At 47.0% G+C, this 21,089-nt stretch overlaps 1 protein-coding gene across 3 annotated transcripts in view; it reads right to left on the bottom strand.

Annotated features, from left to right (window-relative positions):
- The window catches only part of WDR59 (WD repeat domain 59), a 43,643-nt gene continuing 22,554 nt past the window's right edge, over window positions 1-21,089 (bottom strand). For 2 of the 3 annotated variants that reach the window (XM_081016395.1, XM_081016397.1), the window contains 12 exons: window positions 19,797-19,953; window positions 18,448-18,517; window positions 17,670-17,823; window positions 15,505-15,561; window positions 8,524-8,660; window positions 7,329-7,410; window positions 6,877-6,989; window positions 5,486-5,624; window positions 5,315-5,387; window positions 4,699-4,822; window positions 1,832-1,974; window positions 1-1,417 (listed from right to left, as the gene is read on the bottom strand). In XM_081016395.1, the coding sequence (XP_080872521.1) occupies window positions 1,182-1,417; window positions 1,832-1,974; window positions 4,699-4,822; window positions 5,315-5,387; window positions 5,486-5,624; window positions 6,877-6,989; window positions 7,329-7,410; window positions 8,524-8,660; window positions 15,505-15,561; window positions 17,670-17,823; window positions 18,448-18,517; window positions 19,797-19,953 (1,485 nt within the window). In that variant the 3' untranslated portion in view covers window positions 1-1,181. The remainder of the gene's footprint in view (window positions 1,418-1,831; window positions 1,975-4,698; window positions 4,823-5,314; window positions 5,388-5,485; window positions 5,625-6,876; window positions 6,990-7,328; window positions 7,411-8,523; window positions 8,661-15,504; window positions 15,562-17,669; window positions 17,824-18,447; window positions 18,518-19,796; window positions 19,954-21,089) is intronic. The other variant, XM_081016396.1, reaches the window with a different exon arrangement.

Below are 21,089 nucleotides of genomic sequence, written 5' to 3'. Positions count from 1 at the left end.
TTTATAAAATGCTCTCATTTTATTACAGAATATACACAAATACACTTCCTGAACTACAAGGCTGGAAAAGAACCATGTAGGCAGTGTCCATGCACTAAGTTGGCTCAGGTAGCCTGACGGTCAAAGCCCCAGACAGCAGACAGAAGAACTCCACTCAGGCTCCCATTTCCATCTGCCAAGGAATCTGGGCACCTGCTGGCCAGAGGGGAGCCTCTTTCTTCGCCCTTCCCTTTGGGCCGGAATGCATTTTGGCAAGAAAAAATACTGATCTTTGAGTCCTGAAATCACTACTGCAAAGTCGGTGGCTGGTGCTGCTCCTTGCAGCTGTTCTTAGACCCTCTTGGCCTTACAGAATCCACCACCAGAATTGGCAGGCCATTGACTCCCGTCCTGCAGTGGGTGGCAGGTCCTCAAGGAGTGCAAGAGGCGCAGCCAAGCAAAAAGGTCACTGAGGTAGGCCCAGAAGTAACAGCCTTTTATAAAACGAAAAGAAGGGGAAAGGGAGAGAATCAAACAGGCCACCCATCTCTGGAAATGAAGCCATGCCCAATTCTCAGATGGAGAGAGAGAAGAAATCCAGTTGAGAGCTTTCTGTTTGATGCTCACAGAAATGATTATGCTGCATTCTGTGCACAATGGACTCTTCAGCCAACCCAGCCTGTCAAGGTTTGTGCATCTTCCCCCTTGTATGTATACAAAGCTCTTTCTCTCTCTGCTAACTTTGATACTTCTGTTTGTGTAGTACAGGGAGCTTCATGAGGGCAAGGAATGGTAGTTCAGGGGAAAATGGATCACAACACAGTTCCCGGTGCGCTGCAAATTTCTCAAGTATCCAGCAAATGCATTTGATTTGTTCCTCATCTCCAGACTGACTGCAAGGCCTGTAATCCCTCCATCCCTCTCCAATGATTGTCTTTTGCAAATAACAGACTTTCCCCCTGCACTTTAGGGAAGATACTCTGCTGAAGCAGGAAGCCCTCCAGGAGCTTATGGGATGCTCATGGACCACAAGCCATCCCACCCAAACGTCTGCTGGCAGAGTGCTGCATCAACCCATCAGCAACTAAGACAACTGGCCACCCCTCCTGAAAGCAACATGGGAAGACAACAGCCTCTCTGCTTCCCAAGAGTGGCCCAACAGAGACCACATGTGGACAAAATCAGGCTCCAACGACGCTTGGTCAGAAAGTGCTCTCCAGCAAGCAGTGGCACCCACAGCCTGTGGGACACACTTCCTGAGTGCGGAACCACTCCATCATGTGGCTGGTGTGTCCTCCGTGCCCGCAAGTCAGGCAGAAGTTGGAAGAGCCTCGGACTGCCACGTGGCAGATGGCACACTGGAACGCAAAGCCCTTGCAGAGGGCACACTGAACGCCACGCACTTCGCTGCGGCAGTGGCTGCAGTAGACTCCAAACTCTGCAAGGAGAGAAAGAAAGGAGAAGCGGTGGAGAAGTTATTGGAGGGGCTCTTGCAAGCAAGGCTGCACCTGCAGGGAAAAGGCTGGCAAATCAGAAAGCTAGGATCTGGAAGCCAGCATGTTACTAACACCACCACCGTGGGCTCTTTGGTTTTGCCTTCTTTTCATTCTGCCAGAGGGCATCTCAACAGAAGAAGCTAAAAAGCCCCCTCCGGCAAATATCGCATTAACCAAAGTAGAAAGACACTCTGCTCCCATGGATCAATTTTGTAGGAGGGAGAGAGGAAAGAGAGAGGCCGAACTACCCAGTCCAAGGACAATTTCTGTGGGAAGGAAACCCAGGACCTTCTTGCACGCACAGCATCTACTTTTCCACTGAGTTCTACAGTTCCTCCATCAAGGTTTCCACTCACCAATCCCCTTGTGCGGGTCAGGGGGGCAAGAGACAAACTTGAGAACTTCCGCCCGCTTCTCTCGCAGGCCCCAGCGGTAAAGGATTTCTCCATAGCACTTCTTAAAGTCATCAAACTGCTGGGTGTTGGCTGGGTCCAGAAGCCTGGAGAAAGATCACAGAGTCCTCATCTCCACATACAATGAAGTCAAAGGGCACCTGAGTGCCTTTGTCCCAGGCTAGCAAAGGCTGGCATTTACTCACAGTCACTGCATGGTACCACCTCTGCACCTCTCTTCCCTTTGTCCCCGCCCTCCAAATAAAATTCAGATTGTGTGCTCTTAGGGGCAGGGACCTATCTGATTTTGTTTTGTGTTTATGTAGGTTTTTCTGTACGTTCCAAGTTACCTAGATGGGCTTTGCTTCATGCTGCTGCTTTTTATTCTTCTCAGTTTTGTATGTTTGTAGTACGCAATATTATCGTAGTACAGTGGAACCTAGGTTTTCTATCATAATCCATTCCAGAAGACCGTTCAACTTCCAAAACATTCAAAAACTAAGGATCAAAGGGTGGTTGGCAAAATCAATTGAAAAAATGGGGAAACACGCCTTGGAAACCGTTCAACTTCCGAGGCACGTTAAAAAACGGAAGCAATTACTTCTGGGTTTTCGGCGTTCTGGTTCTGAATTGTTCGGCTTCCGAGACGCTCGAAAGCTGAGGTTCTACTGTATGTGCCTCTGTAGGTCAAACAGTTAAGAAAAGTGGCTCACAAAGAATAAAACTTTCTAAAGTTGGGAGGAAGAGGCAGAGGAGAATGATTGAGCATGCATGTTCGTGTAAAGTAGAGAGTAACTTTTATCTTGGCAATAGTTTGCAGAAATATAAAATGGTAGAGCTGAATAATGTAATAGACACAGCATTCAAGGAGCACAGTGCTGGCCACCAGCTGTATCAGTGTGAAGGAGGGGAGCACCAGGGCTTTTCCTCCTCAGGTTTGGCAAGATCCCTCCAAAGAGAAAACTGTGCACAAACACCTCAGCATTTAAAACAGCCTTTCCCAAGCTCATGGGCGTAGCCAGGGGGAGCCAGGGAGGCAGCTGCCCCCTCCCACACTCAATCAAAATCAATCAAAATCTGAGGTTCTGCTTCCCTAACAGAAGCCTGTCCCCCCAAAAAAAAACAATCATGGCTACACCCATGCCCAAGTTCATGCTCTCCAAGTGCTGGCTGGGGTGCAGCTTGAGGAAGGATAACTTAAAACTTGAATAATATTGTTGGTGGGAGATTGGCATGGAAGATTTAAAAAGAAATGAAAACATGAGGACCTCAAAAATAAATGTGTGTGTTGATATTCCAGCTCCCTGGCAGACCAAAACGACCTGCTGGCTCAGCTGCACTCCCCAGTTAAACCAAGAGCTAGCCTGGAGTTGCAAAGGTTCCCCACTTCCCACCCCTGCCTCAGCCTAACTGCACTCTAGGAGGGAACAGGAAACGCTCAAAAAAAGGGGAATGCAGAGCCAATGGGAATGCAGTTGATTTGTGATGGACTATATGGAACTGGGGGAAATGACTGGCAGAATCCGAGACAAGGGAGAAGAGTCGGTGGAAGAAGATTGGAAGAAATTTAAAGACTATTTACAGAAATATTGTAAAATTAATGAATGTTAGAAAAATGTTGGAATGAAGTTATATGGCTTTAGTAGAAATGTTATAAGGAATTAAGTACAGATAGGTTAATAGAGTATTAAAGGAAAAAATAAGGATAGAATCTGTTAAGATAATTAAAGGATAGAAAGCAGAGGAAGATGGAAAGGAATTGCTGAAATAATTATCAGAAGTGGAATACAAAGAGGGAGGTGCGAGGAGGTCGCGGAAATAAGTGAGTGAAAGATGGGATAATGAAACTGTTTGGGGGCCGTCAGATGTCTGGAGTTGTGGGGGCTCCTAACTTTGAAGGGAATCTGGAATATGCTTGTAAATTTTACATTGAGCCTGGATTCGACTATGGAAAAGGGACTGTTTTGTTGAAAAAGGTCAAAAACACTACCAAGCTGGAGTTCCCACGAATAAAAGGGAAATATAAAGAAGAGCGATGGAAGGGACATGGAAGTGACTTAAGGGCCTTGGACATAAGACTGCCAGGTTAATGTGATAGATTAAAAAGGATAAAAAGGACTGACAAACCCGGGACCAGGAGAAAAGGACGTTGGATGAAGACTGGATTCTTTCTTTTTATTTTTATCATTAGGACTGTTTTACAAAATTGAGAATGTTAGCAAAATGCTGAAATGAAATTATTTGGCTCTTATAAAAATGTTAAAAGAATCAGGCAAGAATGCTATGGTTAAGGAAAAGTTGATAAAAAATTAAGACTTAAGTTTTAAACTCTAAGGTTTTTGTTTTTGTTTTTTATAAGATAAGATGAAAACAGATTAAGGTAATGTGATGACAGAATATTATGAATTATGGAAAGGATTTGCTGTGATTATTATAAAATAGGATACAGGAAAAGGGAGGAGGAGGAGGTCAAGGAAAGAAGGTATTGAAAGTGGAGAATTTGAGAATGATGGTTTTATTTTTTCTTTCTTTTTATTTTTTTTCTTTTGTATAAAATTTTGTAGAAAATCCTTTTTTCAATAAATATCATTTTAAAAAAAATGAAACTGTTTGATTTATTTTATTGTTTTTGTTTTGTTTTGTTAATTTAATGTTTTGCATTGTCTTTTTTTTAAGTGTTTAAGTTTCTGGAAAAATAATAAATATTATTTTTTTAAAAAAAGGAATGCAGTTGATTTGAAGCTCAGTTCACCTCCCTTGTGAACTTTCAACCAAGGACACCAGAAAGCTTTTTGCCACCCTCCCTCCCACGCTTGATCACCCTTCTGTACCTTTTGTTCTTGTCATGCTGATCCTTCTCCCGATCCCGGTGGTCTGCGAATGCCAAGTTCCCAAAGCGGAAGTCGTCAGGTGAAGACTCGCCCCAGGCTGGTATGTGGTCCAATTCTTTGCTGGCTGCAGGAGGTCAAAGGGTGGATAGAAGACCTTACAAGATGGTGGCAGCTCACATAGGGCTGTGCTGGTGGAGATGGGAGTTTTGGACTAGGACCTAGGATACCCATGCAGCCAAGAAGCTCACTAGGTCACTTTGGGCCAGTCACTGCCTCTCATTGTGAATTAAGGCCAAGTCGCCCAAGAGCTGGGCTTGGGTAGTCAATGGAAAGTGCTTTGCACAATTGTGTTCAATTGCCCTTTTGCAAGCAGATTTGCCAAGTGCAAAGCGACCACCCAAATTTATTTTTGATTTTAAAATCCCACTTGTAATGCAATCTGGGTTCTCAAAGTGGCTCACAATTATTAAGTCCCCAAAGTACAAAGGAAAAGACCCAGATATGAAAACCTAAGCTTTCTTTTAATTATCTGAACAAAGAGGGCTGGGAGGCGATCTTCCAAGATGCCAAAATCTCTTCCTACTGGATATTTCAGAACTGACAGCAGTGCACCCACCTATGTTCCAGCTGCTGGTGCTGAGTCCAGGGTCTGACATGCTGGAACAGGAGCCAGAGGAGGTAAAGCTGGGCTGTTGGGAGAGAGACAAGAGGGAAGTTGCATCACCGGAAGAACCGACCTTGACTGGTCCTTTTGGGGAAAGCAGTCAGAGGCAGAGTCTACCCGTACATATCGGCTGTGGCTGGAGGAGCGTTGAGGAAAGAATCCCACAGGAATCAGGGCTCCCTGTGGCCTGGACTGGGCTTCAAAGACGCTGCACAGCATGGCCAGAGTCTGCACATCATGGAGCCGGCAATAATGGGCCACCCTAGGAAGGGGAGGAAAAGAAAAGACTGGGTAGACCAAAGGCCACTCACACACACAAGGCTCAAAGCAGAGATGGGGGCCACCTGCCCCCAAAGAAAAAATAATTCAGATTTGGCAACCCAACGTCTTAGAGGAAATATCATGTAGATATAAACCATTATTTGCTTTGCCCTCAACAAAACCAAAGAGGAGGCAAACAAGTGCTCCAAAGCAGAATTCCTGTTTAGCATTACCACCAGCAGGTTTGGGGATTTCACATTCTTCATACTTCCCAATGTTTCTTGGGTTTTTCTTTGTAGCAAAAAAAGGGGTCTTCACTTGTTTTTGCTTTCATTTGCAAAGGAAAAGGTGAGAGAACCAGGATGCTGAATTTTTGTGCCTGATTTCGGATTCACTTTGCAAAGTATACAAAGCTTGGACTAAAACAAAGACCAAAACCCCCACAAACACTGCCTGGCTGAGAGACACACCTTTTTTCCCTCAAGTCTCTATGGTTTTATAGGTCACCATATTTGCAAAAGAAGATGGGCTGGGGAGCCTTGGAGAACATAAGCACCATCCAATGAGATCCTGGATGATCTACAATTTGAAGTGGAACACACTGGTGCTTCGAGCAATAACAAAAAGCTAAGTAATTTTTTGTGAGTGTGTATTTTTAATTGAGAACAAAATATGACTGACAAGGAATACCACTGATGAAGGGATTGGGAACATGTGGCCCTCCCGAAGTGGTTGCACTACAACTCCCATCAGCCCCAGCCAGCATGGCCAATGATCACGGGTGATGGGAACTAGAGTCTCCCTGCATCTGGCAGACCACAGATTCCCCACCCAGCTGTGAGAGAGGATAATGAAGTGTTGCATGGCATAGCAAAATAACTCTCTGTCCCTCCCTCTGTCATAATAGGAGAACCGAGAGACATCCAACGAAACCAATTGCAAAAATATTCAGGGCAGACCGATAGGATTTATTTACACTACAACATAATACTTATGGGATTACCTGCCCACAGCACATGTTAGGTAGGGCTGAGGGAGCTGCAGCCAAAGCAGAGATTCCTGATGACCTCAATGATCCCCAAACTGGGAGTGCAGAAACGGTTGGCACCCACTACTATAGGTGACCAACCACTCAACACCCAAGAGGCACCCAGGAAAAAAATAGGAAGAAAATAAAAGGCACTGTTTTGTTTAAGCCTTTGGGTCCTCGCCTCTTCCCCACCCTCCCCCCAATTCTTATTCCAGCTGCTTACAGAGAATCCAGGAGCTGGCGGCCGAATGGATGCTGGGCCCAGGGGGTCTCCAAGTCTGGGTCGGAGTTTGGGCCAAGGCAGAGATCAGTTGCTACTGTGGCCAGTGACCAGACCTGGAAAAGAAGGAGCAGATGATGGGCACCCACACACATAGATGCCCATGCTGTGCAGCCCACAAAGCAAGCAGTAACACTGTAGGGAAGAGGTTGCAGGTTGTCTGCTGAAATCCATAGCTCCATGTTGCATGGATGGTGTAATTCCACCTATGGAAGAGAGGTGGCCACTAGAACAGGGATGGGGGAAAGAAGAAGACAAGTAGCTGAGCAACAAAGAAGAGAGTAAAAAGCTCAGGCTGGACCATTGGCCCACTCTCTGCTGCTCTCTAAGTCAAGATGCTCCCCAGACAATATTGCGAAGCGATGGGAGATGCCTCACTGAGCTAGCAAAAGTACCTGCAAGAGATCCTTGCGTCCCACAGTCAGGGCAGAGGCAGCGTTCTTCTGACAGGTCTCCTGGATGTCAGTCACGTTCAGTCTGAAGGACAAGAATAGCAGGTGATGCACAAGTGGGGGAGACATCACTCTCAAAGGCTTGGTCTGATTCTCCATATTTCATGTAAAGCAGGAGTGGGGAACCCTTTTCAGTCAGAGAATTGCATTCCCTCACAGGCAATCTTACTGGAATTGAAGGCTGGTGGTGGGTAAGGCCAGAGACAAAGAGGGGCAGAGCAATAGGTGGAGCTTTTACCTGTGTGCTGTAGTCTATATTCCAGCCATGCAAAAGACAGAGGCTTCTGAAGCCCACCACCACCACCCAGCAAGCAAGAGGCATTTTAACCAATCAAAGACAGGTTCCAACCAGACACAAACAATGGAGGCCAGCTCTGCAGCTTCCCTTCCTCTTCTGTTGAGACCATTGGGGGGGGGGGATGACTGTTGGCAGACAACTTGGGCAGTGGCTAGTTACTGAATCTCCCTTCTTTTCTGCCCAGGACAGGTGGAGACACAGCACTCAGAGCACCTCAGCCCTCTGTTGCCATTTCCTAGCTTGGAAACACAGCAGGGTGCAAAGCAGTCACTAGGCTCTAAGATCTCTCTGCAGAGTGACAGAGAAGGAAAAGCCAGAAGCCGCATACAAGGCTGCCTCTCCCCTCCCCACCCCACCCCGAGCTATACAGTAGTATAGCTGGAAAGCTGGAAGGAGTGAACTCCAGTGCACTGTCTCCAGAACACAGCATTCCTTGAATGAAAGACTGAGCTCTGGAAGTGGGTTCAGGGTTCCTGCTTTCCCCCTTCCAGGAAGAGAAGGCCCAACAGCCTGAATCACAGCCAGGAGCTCTTTAAGGCTAAAAGAGAGAATGTGGATTTGCCTGGTCAGCTGGGGGCAACCTAGCCCACCACAGACAACCAGGCAAGTGGCTATTTGCATGCCCACAAAATGCGGGGGGGGGGGGGTGGTTAGGGGTGGAGGAAGGGATTCAGGATTGTAGGCAGCCCAGGGACAGACTTTCTGCCCTGATAGGGTGAAGGCCTGCAACAGAAAGTGCAGAATAGGATCACAGGCTGAATTCTTAGCCTGTCCCCCAGAACAGTACCCAAGACTGAGTTGCCACACAGAGTTTCTTGCACATGTGGCCCAGGTACTCACATGTACATCTCCCCTAGTAATTTGTGGACAGGAAGCAGGCAAGAGACATCCTGAATGATCACTTTCCCGGCAGCTTTGATGGGCCGGTTGGCAGCATCTGTCCCCTCTCGCTTGCTGCTCTTCCATCTCCTGGATTTCTGCAGTAGACAGAGCAGCATTTTAAAAGCAGTGATGAGGGAGAAAGACTGCAGACTGAGGGCAGGCAGGGAAGCTTTGGAAGGAGAATATTCAGCCCACAGCCCTGGAAGCTCTGCCTTAGGACCAACCAAGCAAACAGGAGCAGCTAATACACAGGGAGACTCGATAAAAGGCAGTCAAGACAGCAGCAAGAACAGAAGGAAGGAAGGTCTGTCGAGTTCAGTGGACAAAGCCTAGAGAAGAGGCAGCTAAAGCAGGAAGCTGCCTTATGGAGAGTCAGGCTCTTCATTGATCTGGCTAATGTGACCGGGCAGAAGCTCTCCTGGGTTTCAGACAGAGAACTCCTCCAGCCCTACCAGGAGATGCTAGGGATTGAATCTGGGACCTTTTGCAGGCAAAGCAGATGCTCTACCACAGAAGTAACAAGCTAATCCTTGTATAACCTTGGTGGAAAAGGCATAGTCCCAGCCACCAATCTGACTGTAGAAGGTATGTTCCATGTGGCATATGGAGAGTGAAAGTAAGAAAGATTTGGAAAAAGGAGACCTTCCTAGAATCCAAGTGGTTGCGGCCACATGAGCAGGCAGGGTGTGCTGGTGCATGGCCAGCCTGGCACGAAAGCAGCCTCTGCCAATCTGGTGCCCTTCAGAAATACAGCTCCCAACACAGCTGTGCTTCATGAGAGCTGGAGGGAATGAGCCTGGCAGAGGCCACACAGCAGGAAACGCTGTACCAGGAGGACAGGCAACGTTCACTTTCAAAACAAGAGCATGGGCTGCAAGCAAACTAGCCGTGCCCTGTGCTTACAGCCACGAAGACTGTCTCAAGTCCACGGTTTCACTCATTCCTTTGGCCAAGTTTTCCCATTTAGTTCTTAGATTTGCTTCTAGCTGCCTACTGGGTGAAGGGGAAGGGAGGCACATGCAGAGTCGGGAAAGATGGAAGCCATGAGGTGCCAGCAGCCATGCAGGTCATTGGGCTTTCACTGCATCCACAAGAGCTGGAGGCTTCTCTGGGTCTCCGAGTCTCATGTACACCAGTTTATATGTGTCAATGATGCTAAAGCAGCTGGTAACTAATCTGCAAGATGTTATCAATAAATGCCTTATAGGGGTATGCATGGATCCCATTCCCAATCCAAGTTCATTCTCAGAGGGACTTTGGCTGAAAAGGTCCAGGCAACACTGATCAAGCTGTGCTTACTGCATGTGATCAAGCCATTAACGTCCAAGGTGGTGACTTGGTGCATCTCTCACAGAATAAAACGACACATGACCTCTACCTAATAGAGGGAATTCCTCCTCCCACCCCTCCTCCCGTGCAAGTCCCTGTTGCAGATGCAATAATACGTGTAAATACACAAAAGCACAATTCCCTTGCAGTTCCCCTATTTGCACGAATCATTAACATCCAAAGCTGTTTGTCGGAGCAAAACAGAATTTATAGGGGGAAAATGTGTAGGGAGGGAGATGGGTGGGTGCACAGAGGAATGCACAAAGCCAGTTATGGTTCATGCACCTCTCGCCAGCTATTTAAAAAGCTGTGAGTTAGAAGAACATCTGGGATTTGAAGCCTGAAGGAGAGACCACAACCCTGAGAAAGCTAACCCTGAGAAACTGAACACTCAAGAGACAAACTCTGCACTGGCACAGCGAAACATCTGCAGAGGAAGCTTCCCACCCTGAGCGGCCAGAGGCCCAGGGGGCTCTATGATCTCAGAGGGGGAAAGTCAAGCAAAGTCATACTGGTGCCTCGTGGGGGGCACGAGTTCTTTCTCATACAGACTATACAGCCTGCAATTCCACACATTCACTTTGGAGACAAAAATCGAGGATTAGTACAAACTGGGAATGAGAGACTTGGAGATCATGCTGAAGAGGGAGTCCCCCAGGCCACTTTGTTCAGGCAGAAGCAAACACAAAGGCCTGTGTGTACTCTATACTAAAGAGAGAAAGAAAAGCAGGGTTCTGCAACTTATTCCAAACTAGGCAAATTTCACACATAAAGACTGGTTGTTTTCAGTCATTTTATTCTGAAGTCTGCCTGTCCCCTTCTCTTGCACTTGGGTGTCAGAGATTCCACAGGACACAATCTCAAATATGTCTCCACAGACATAAGGGAGAGGGAAAATGTATGCTTAATATGAGGGTCAAACTAGATGTGACTTTCAGAACTTTCTTGAACTACATGCTAATGACTAACCACATCAGCTGCAAGTGTCCTGGTCTGGCTTAGCTGTTACTGGTGATGTAACACTGGTACCCCATCCCCACAGAGCACCCTGTTTTCAACATTGCTTGGAGGCTACTATGCTGTAACCAGCTGCCCTGAGACACAAGGACAGGCTGCTTACACCTCCAATTTCATTATGAACTGCAATGCAATCAAATGGAATCCAGATCAGCATTTGCCAAGCCCTCCAGGTGTTTTGGACTGCAACTCCCTTCAGCCCTGAGCAACATACTGATGGGAGTTGCAGTTCAAAACACCTGGAGGGCACCGGCTTGGCAAGATACACACTCAGTGACTTGATAGAGCAAAAGAGCCACAGAGGGAATGAAAAGGCCAAGCAACCTCCTCAACTTCTAAGCATCAGGAAGAGGGAATGTCATGGGATGGGGATGGAAGCGGCAACTGCACTCAACGAGCTCACAACGAGCTGATGGTCTGCACCAGCACACAGGAAGGAAGAGAGGAGCCATGGCAACTGGTTATGGATATATAGACATGAAGCAAGCCCAAGAATAAGCCACCAACCACTTTGTAGCAACCGCTGGGATATTTGCACAATCAGCAGGGTGTGGGGCTATGAAATCTTTCCACCCTCTAGTGACTCGTGTACACTTCCCTTTAGCAGCACATTAGATGGATGAAGCCTCAGCTGATACGTCAAGGGGTCAAGAATTCAAAAGCAACTTTTCACTAAGAATCTGCACTGCACCCATATTATGTCAAATAATGTTAGCTCACCCCTAAATCAAACTGGTCTGCGAAAGGAGGGCAGAGTCAGTTAAAGAGACTGAGGTCCCACAATACTCTGCTTTCTCTGTGCCAGTATCCAAAGCAAAGCCCTGATCACCTACAGTCAGTAAACAAGAGACACAAGACACAGCAATCAATCAGGATGGCTGGTTGGTTATCGCATTCTGGCTACTAGGAATACAGATATCATTTGCCCTGATCTGCTGCTTAGTAGTTGTGTGTGCGCACGCATGCACACAATTTTTTTTTTTCTTCTCCCTCAACACAATGCAATGGAGCTTTATGACTCAACCATTTCCATGCAACTAACTTAGCAGCATCACCGATTAGTAATTCTCATCACTTCTTAAAAATAAGGTGCACAAATTGCCACCTGGCACAACATTTTGCTCCATGGCAGAGCTGGAACTTGGAGCTACTTATTCAGGTCTGCAGGCTTAGGCCTAAGTCCACACATTCAGCAAGAATTAAGTGGTGAAGTAGACTATACTACATCAGGTTGCATCTCAAGTTTCAGACACATAGGTCAGAGCCAGGGAATCTATGGACCTATGTTGCTGAACTACAATTTCCACCATTCCCAGCCACTGACCATGCTGGCTGGAGCTGATGGGAACTGGAGTGCAACAACATCTAGAGGGCCAAAGGCTCCCCATCATTGGTGCAGATGAAGATATAGACCTCAAAGAGGCACTACTATCACTTGAATCACGCTAACCTTGTACTATGAATGTGCTCTGGATGCATACAATGTGTGTTTGGGGAATGGGGTGGGATACCACACTGCTTCCCTTAATGCCCCCCACCCCGGGGCTGATATGAAACAGTAGCCCCCGCAGGTGCTTATCTCTACCACCATCAGTCAGAGCACAAGACAGTCTCAGTTGAACTGGCCCTGAGCAAGAAAAGACTCTCCTCCTGCCAGCTCTCTGCTACCACCACCAAAGCCCATTGCCTGATGTGGAAGGAGAGACTGGTAGGGGGATCCATAAACTTTTATTAAGACTTTTCAGCATACAATAAAAACAGAAACAAAACAAAGAAGCAAGCTGACAGAGAGATAAGAATAATAACAGAGTGTACGTGTGTGTGTAAGTGTGACTTCAAACTATCCATCTTTCAGTTGTGTCAACAAAAATTCCTCATAATAATCCAGTGTTCAATCCAGAGTAATGTCCAGTTATTCCTCCCTCTGCTAGCTGATGTTTTCCTGATATTAAATCCAGGCACCGCAGGTTCATTCCTTTTCCTTCCCATCCAATAATTCCAAAAGTTTGTCCAGTTATTATAAGTAAGCCTTAATCTTCCTCTAGTCCAATCTCACAACTTTACCTCCAGACTTAAAAAAAAATTCAGTCCTTATTCTTTATATAATAAGACAATATTCATAATTTATTAAAAAAATATGTCCCTCAATGTCTTTGCTGCCCAGGCCTGCCAACTCAATGGGGCTGAGGTCTCTACAGCTCCCCACCTCAATGTCTGCTGGAATGGGAATCAGCCCCCTCCCCACAGGAGGCCTGGTGGGATGTCACCCCCCAATGTTGGTTGCAACTTAGCTGCTGCCACCTTGCTTAGAGTACTGGTAAGGATGGCACTAGCAGCATAGACTTGGGAAGGCGAAATACTTGCTTTGACTTGATGGGTCTACTGGTGAGTCTAACTGCTGACTCAGCCTTATGCTACACTTGTGAGTATTATCAGGGCTTGCTAACAAATTATGTAGACATTAATTCACAGCCCCTAAAGATGTATCCATATCTTCCAATTCCATTTCCTGTGGCCATGGGCTTCCATCTTTGTCATTTAGAAAAAAAATGATTTCCCACTTCCTGTATTTCCATCCTTTTTTCAAAAGTATTGCAGGAGGCATTGTCAACTTTTCCCCCTCAGATGATTTCAAATTGTACACAGAGTCCTCCTTCCATGAATTCCATCTCCTTCTTCAACATCATAGCTCCAGCATTACATTGTTCCACTCCTTCCAGCACTGATACTACTGCAAGAGGCTTAGTGGCTTTTCCCCCCAAAGGAGAACTCATTCCTCATACATGATGGCAATGGTGGCTTGGATGAAGGACTTCATAGAGAGGTGGGGTGGGGGTTCTGGAAAGAACACCCTCTCCTCAGACTTACTTACCCTACAGCTCTTCACCCCAACCACTGTTGCACAGGGGGAAAGCATATTTCAGGCTCAGGAAAGCTGAATGAAATGCTCTGTAGAAATTATGTAAATTAGGGAAGCTCACCTATTTTGTAGAATTTGCTCTCCCAAGGAGGGGCAGGGATCTAGAGGGCACCCAAGCCCCATCCTCAGAGGATCAAAGATCTGAACAGCCACATGGATTGCAATCCACCGATCTGGTGGAACACTCTGTCACAAGAGACCAGGGCCCTGCGGGACTTGACATCTTTCCGCAGGGCCTGCAAGACAGAGCTGTTCCACCAGGCCTTTGGCCAGGGCACAGCCTGACTCCCTCCCTAGCCAATCTTCGTGGAGCTCTGGCCCAATGGTTGCCAGTGGCTTGAATTAATTAATTTTATAATGAATGATTTTAGAGTGTTTATGCTGTACTTTTGTACTGTTTTATTATTGTTAGCCGCCCTGAGCCCGGCTTCGGCTGGGGAGGGCGGGATATAAATAAAAAATTTTATTATTATTATTATTAATCCACATGGATTGCACCACATGGATTGCACCAGGAATTTCCAATGAATCTTTCACAAAATTATTATCATAGAAATGAAGAGCGAGCATAACAACTGGCATTCCTATTAATGCTGTCGGTCGTTCAAAGGGCTTCACGTATGCAAGCATATGATAATTCTTGCAACCACGCCGAAAGGTAGGTCAGTATTGTTATTATCCTTGTTTTGCAGATGTGGAGCAGAGACCAGGAGGCCGGCCACACACTTGCTTAAGGCTTTCCTAGGGAGTTCATGGCACAAACAAGATCTGAAACAGAGGATTGCTTGGCCTCTTAAACACCCTTAACAGCTCTGGACTTGCCAGATCCAACATTCTTAAGAAGCTTGTTTCTACAGCCTAGACCACATACTGCATGGAAAAAAGGAAGCTCCCCACCCAACATCCCTGTCAGAGAGCCTATTCATAGGCTACTCCAATCCAATGCAGGAATCACAACTAAAGAATCCCTGAGAGATGGCCATCCATCTGTTTAAAAACTTCCAATGGAGGACAGTTCATGACCTTCTGAGGTAATCCATTCCACTGTCAAACAGCTCTTACTCACAGAAAGTTCTTCTTTATGTTGAGACAGAATCTACTTCCTTGAAATTTGAATCCACTGGTTCAGGTCCTCCCCTCTGAAGCAGCAGAAAACAAGCTCACTCCATTCTCCATGTGACAGCCCTTCAGATATTTGAAGATGGCTATAATGTCACCTCTCAATCTTCTCTTCAACAGGCTAAATATCCATAACTCCCTCAACCACTACTCATAAGGCCTGGTTTCCAGGCCCTTTATCAACTTGCTCGTCCTCCTCTACACAAACTCCAGCTTGTCAATATCCTTCTTAAACTGTGGTGCCCAGAATTGGTTACGGGACTCCAGGTGGGGTCTGACCAAGGCAGAGTATTATCTTGCTCCAATTAGCACCAAGCATTAAAGCTATATAATCATCCTGGTTGTCCTAGAAAACACAACCGACTCTGGAGTACCACCTCACATAAGCACAGGATGCCTTCCCTCCCACTGCCCTGATTCCTCCACCCACCCAAGTCAGTTGTCCTCTCCAGCTACAGTCTGGGTTACGCAAAGCCAGGCAGGTGGCAGGTTATTCTTGGGCCCATGGGGAGCGGACAGTTAGTCAAGGGCAGCAGTAACACAGCAAACAGTACCGGGAAGTCGTTAATTGCTTGTATGGACCAACGCCGTCTGGCAGAGCAAGGCGACATCTGTGCATGAGAATGTTACGCCCAGGAGGGGAAGGAGGGAAGAAGGTGAGCCGTTGAGAGAAGGAGAAGAGGAAGAAAAGAACACAGAGCTGAGAAACTCATGAGCCAAGGGGCCTCATGCTGCACCAAGGGCAGAGGCCAGCTGTGGACCAGTCAGAGATGTGCCATTCCAGGGCAGCCAAGGGCCTTCTTATTCTGATTCAGCACAGGAAAGATGGAAATGTCTGCCCTCTAGAGGAGTGACACAGTACTATCTACTCTGAGAGCCAGCACCTCTCCCAAGTTGCAGACAAAAGACTACAATCTGCCATTGCAGGGGCTGAACCTGTGGCCCTCTACATACAAAACATACTCATGACCACTTCCCACAAAAAACACAACAGAAGCAAGTTTCCCCAAGATGTCATACGAATCCTCGCTGGTCCTCATATCAATCCTCTATTCCAGGGATAGGGAAACCTGTGGCACTCCAGATGTTACTGGACTCCCAACTCTCCCATCAGTCCAAGCCAGCATGGCTAATGGTCAAGGGAGATGGGAGCAGAAGTCTAACCACAGCTGGAGGGGCACAGGTTCCCCACCCCTGTTCTTCCTTCACTGCGGAAAGGGAAGTGTCTCACGCAACCAGCACTGCTGACAGTGACACTGAGGTCAGAGGCCTTGAGTCCTCTGAGACACAGAGCAGTCAAATACACAGGCAGGAAGATCCTGCTGGTTGCACCCCTCAGGTGGTTGTTTCCCTTTCCTTATCTGTTTTCCCCTGTGGCTAATTTAACCCACACAAATTCCTAGAAAATAATTAGCTGCTAAGAAAGGGAGCTCAGATGACCCCCATCAGTGCGCAGCAAATGCTCAGCATCTAGATGTGAAGAGCCCTCAGCCTGTGCCAATCCCTCCACCTATCCAGGCTATCCATGGATAGCTTCTGGGGTGCTGGCATTTCACACACTGCTTCCGTACAATATTCTTCCCATGATTCAAATTAAATACTCAATTACTGACCCAAGAGCACAGGAATTTGCCAAGGGAAAAGCCCTGTGCAACTCTGTTTTATTTCATCACTTTAAAACCACCCTGTCAGCTGGGCCTCCCAGTCCCTGTGCATTTCAATCCCCGAAAAGCCCCAAAATAGGCAGGACTAGATACAGCTTCAAGAGCAAAAGACTCCTTCCAAAATGAGACCCCTGAAAACTCAGCCTTCAGGGAACCTGGCTGGCTCAAAGTGGCACATGCCACGCTGGGGAGAGGGTCTCTATCTGCTGCATCAGGTTTTGCGAAGCTGCTAACTGCTGATAGAGCTGGGAAAGTTGAGCCTAGTGTGACCAGCTCAAAGAGCCCCAAGCCCTGATTCTAAGTGCATCAGCTCAGTTAAGTTTTTTTTAGCTCACTCTCAAGATCGTCATTTTAGGCCACCATACAGTATATGATGGCGTGGAGAACTCCAAGACTGCCAAGAAGGTAGTCACAGCTGTATCCTATGGGGTTTCATTAAATAAGGGCCATTCAAGCTCTTCCAAAGTGGGCAGGAACTAGATGTGGTAAGTCTGCCCTGGGACACCTAACCAATTATCTCTGGCAAGTGGAGGTGCTCAGCATGAGCCAGTCAACAAGCCCAGCTCTCAAGTAAGCGGGGAGCCGGAGGCAACGTCGTAGCCTTTGCAACCCAGGGGTTTGGCAGATTTCCACGCTCCCTGATGGACCCCAGTGTGACCCAAGTTTAAAAAGCCTGCCCTCTTGTGCCACACAGTCAGTCCAGATTGCTTGCACACAAATCCACAGAGCTGTCAGGCACCCCTATAGAATTCTTGCATGGTCCACCCAAGGACCACTCAGATGCATAAAAAACCTAGCAGCTGGACAAGTCCCTAATTGCAGATAGCTGGCCTTTTTCAGTAAGTGAAGGCATAATGCTAAGAAAGGAAGAATCAAGAGCATCCCAAAGAGAGCCAGCAGCACAGCTCATCCAAGGTGTCTCCTTGGGCTTCTATTACAGGACAGGCAAATCCTGCCCTCCACCCTGCAAGAGTGCTGTTAAGGGCAGTGATCTCCAACAAGCATAAATGGCTGGAAATGAGGCAGCGAGGAAGCTCCACAGACCACACACTTACCCTTTCCTTATAGTAGAAGGAACTGATGGAGACCTGCTCCTTCTCGTTGCGTGTAGGGCTCCCACCGTACAAGCGCAGGTTCCCAGGGGTCTCTGTACGGATCTTCATGGGAGTGATGAGGCCACTATGGTAGGCTGAGAGGGCCGACAGGGATCTGAACACAAGATACACATTCCTGAAAGCTAACAGTCAGTCCCATGCAGCATCACAGAAAGCAGGGATTGAGGCAAAGGGCACAGCAGAAGCATAGGAAACTGTCATAAACCGAGTCAGGCCATTGGTCTATCCCAGAGCTCACCAAAGGTTTAGGGCACATGGGCACATTTGCAAGCCTGAGAAACTATTATGGGAGCATCACACACACCACAACCTATTCTATACAACAGGATGTTTCTTTCAAGACTAAATTCTCAGCAGTGGAGGGGACCCTATGGACACCTGGGAAGGCCTCCGAGGGTGCATGTGTACCTGTGGGCACCATGTTGGTGACCCCTGTTCTATCTAGCACAATACAGTCTACTCTGGGCGATAATGCTTTCCTAAAGTCTCAGGCACAAATTCTTCCTGGCCCTGGTACCCGAGAGCCCAAGGAATGAACCTGGGACCTTCTATAGGCAAAGCATATGTGTTTCTACGGAGTCATGGGTCATTCCAATAGCCAAAACTGAAACTCCGTCTCCCTCATTCAGAGAAGAGGAGGAGGAGCCTGGGCATTGCCATGAGCACACCTCTTGCTGCTGAGATGGCTTCCACAACAGTCAGCTACCTACGTACTTACCGGGGGGTTGGTTCTGTAGGGGAAACTGCACGGTGCATCGTCATAGGTCGTGTGAAGTACACCAAGTACCCTGTGAAGATGAGAGATCCTGCACTGAAGAACACAGCTTCCAAAGTAATAGTTGGTACCACTTCTATAGTTAGAAAGGATGGTTATTTAAGTATCTTCCCACAGGAAGGCAGCTTTAATCAGGGCTGTGTCTATTCTGGCCAAGCACACAATGCAGTACTGCAAAGCCTAGGGTCAAGGCTAGATAGAATCTCACAAGGCCAGCCAAGATCTCCAATGGCCAGGGGCTTTGACCCCTTGCTGCACTTTTCCTTTCCCCCATATCTTGCAGACAGAATTAATCACACAGTTCAGGTAAAGGCACATCTGTCCAACCTGCAACTTCTATACTAGATGTCAAATGCATGGCTCATATTTATCCTAGGGACACATAGCAAGCCAAGCATTATCATGCTCCCACAACTGCCCAGAAATCAAAGGTGGGGGGTGGGGGGAGGTTGCACTCTAGTCTAGAATGCTGTCAAGAATTCCTGTCCACATGCAAAGATTCCACAGCTGACAAATGGGTGGGGAATTTGCTCCCTGAGCACAGAAGTCTGAATACCATTGCTCTAATTTGGGCTTTGTTCAGGGTTAGTTTCTTAAGCTGCTACCACTTTGCTAAAGATTAGGCAATTCTACCCATTTTCTGCTTATCTTTACAAGAAAGAACTATTTTATAAGAATGCAGGTTTTACTCAGCAAATCTGAGGGGCAAATTTGTTAAGGGCTTAAAATCGGTGTTTGGTAGGATGCAACTCCTTTGGCCAGTGTAGCACCCAAGCCTTCCCTACTCCCTGACAAAATCATAAATCTTATTCTGTCTCAAACAGGTTTTCTTTTTTAAAAAAAATACATAGAAATTTGCTCCCTTGCTATATACATAGATTAGTAAATAAACTGGAGGAAAGGGAACCTAATCCTGGAACTGGAAACCTAGAATATGCACTCAATTATTTTTATTTTTATTTTGCAAAGCTGCCAATTCTATTCCACTCCTGGAAACAAAGATTTTAAGACAAAAGATTTCTAGATGCCCAGAATCATGTCAATTTGTTTGTAGGGTTGTCCGCAAACCTCGTGAATTGCCTCCTTCATTTTGAGGGCAGGTTTCCTGATGCTGCACCAACAGCACTGTAGCAACAGCTTGCTGCGCAGGCGAAGGGAAAGGGGGTGAGGGCACAGTGGTGTACCCTTGCCACACTCACTCACACCCTTCTCCTCTTGGATAAGATCCAAGCTGGGAGCCCTGACCATTTCCCTGCCCTTCTTTAGCTTCACATGCTTAAGAGTCTACCAACCTGCCCCACAAAACCTGGCTCCAGAGGTGCGTGGAAATGGGATGTTGGAATCCTGATAGGAGCCGTAAGCATTCGAGACCCTGGGGAATGTTGGCAAGGGCGGCGTGACGGAGTTTGGGAGTGCATAGGGGTTGCTGGAGGAGCTGTCCTCCTGGTTCTGAAACAGAAAACAGATTAAGAGTTGCATGCATGGAGCCCATCATCTTGACAACAGGGCTTTCGTCCTGAAACACCAACATACCAATATGTCAGGGAGGGGGCATAGCTCTAAGCTAGAGCGCATGCGTTGCAGGCAGGCAGTCCCAGGTTCTATCTCTGGCAACCCCAGTTAAAGCTATCCCAGAAAGCTCTTTCTGTCTGACACTCCAGAGGGCTGCTGCCAATTACAGGAAGCAAAATGGGGGTGGATGGACACAGTATGACCTGGGATCAGGCACTTTCCTACATTACTGCGCAGGCCTGCAGGGTCAGCCAGGTCCCCTTTTTAAACTTTCCCAGTTTGCCATGTTTAAAGCGAAGGAACATGGGAGTAGCATTATTACTCTACCTAAGGATAGTAGATTTATCAGGCAGAATTGAAAACAACCAATTAGACAAAACAGACTTTCAACCGGTGTTGAGTTCATATAGCAACATTATGTATCACTGTTTCATATACATGTTCTTAAGAGTTCAATATAGTACCATTTTCATATTTTGGATCTTTTTGTGTTGCATGCACTGTTATCTAGGGACCCTTATCATTGTGTATTTTTAACTGCAAGGTACAACAGGGCTGCTATTCCCCCTGGCCTGCAATCACGCTACTCATGTGGGAATTGAGTGTCTTGTCACCACACACAGAAACTCAGCGCTAGTCAGCTTTCTGCTTTTAAAAGGAAAAAGCATAGAGCCAATGGAGAGGTGTCTCTTAGGACTGGAAGGCAGCAGAATGAACCCAGATACATCATTTGTTGTTGCCATTTTCTACTGTGGTCCGTAAGGAGGGTCTCTTCCTGAATCAGAAAGCATTTGCCACAGTGGTAGAAGAACAAGGCCAAAGAAGAACACTTTGTGGCCAACCAGGGCTTAGTTCTTAAGGCTTAAGGGCACTTCTAGATGGGGATTTCAAAGCACTTCCAAATCCCACAGCAGAGGTGCACAGAGGTGCTGTTCCTGGTATCCCAGTCCTCAGTCTGCCACAGAGCATGCAACTTGCATGACTGGTGCCTGGTTTACAGAAAGGAGAAGAGGGCAGTGGAATATGCCCCCTTTGGGTTTGAGGAACATTTCCTGTCCGTGGAACAAAGTGTT

Source organism: Podarcis pityusensis (assembly GCF_964106645.2).
Source record: "Podarcis pityusensis genome assembly, chromosome: 8".
NCBI lineage: Eukaryota > Metazoa > Chordata > Lepidosauria > Squamata > Lacertidae > Podarcis > Podarcis pityusensis.
The sequence above is the reverse complement of the archived record's forward strand: the minus strand, read 5'-3'. Positions and strand labels throughout refer to the sequence as shown.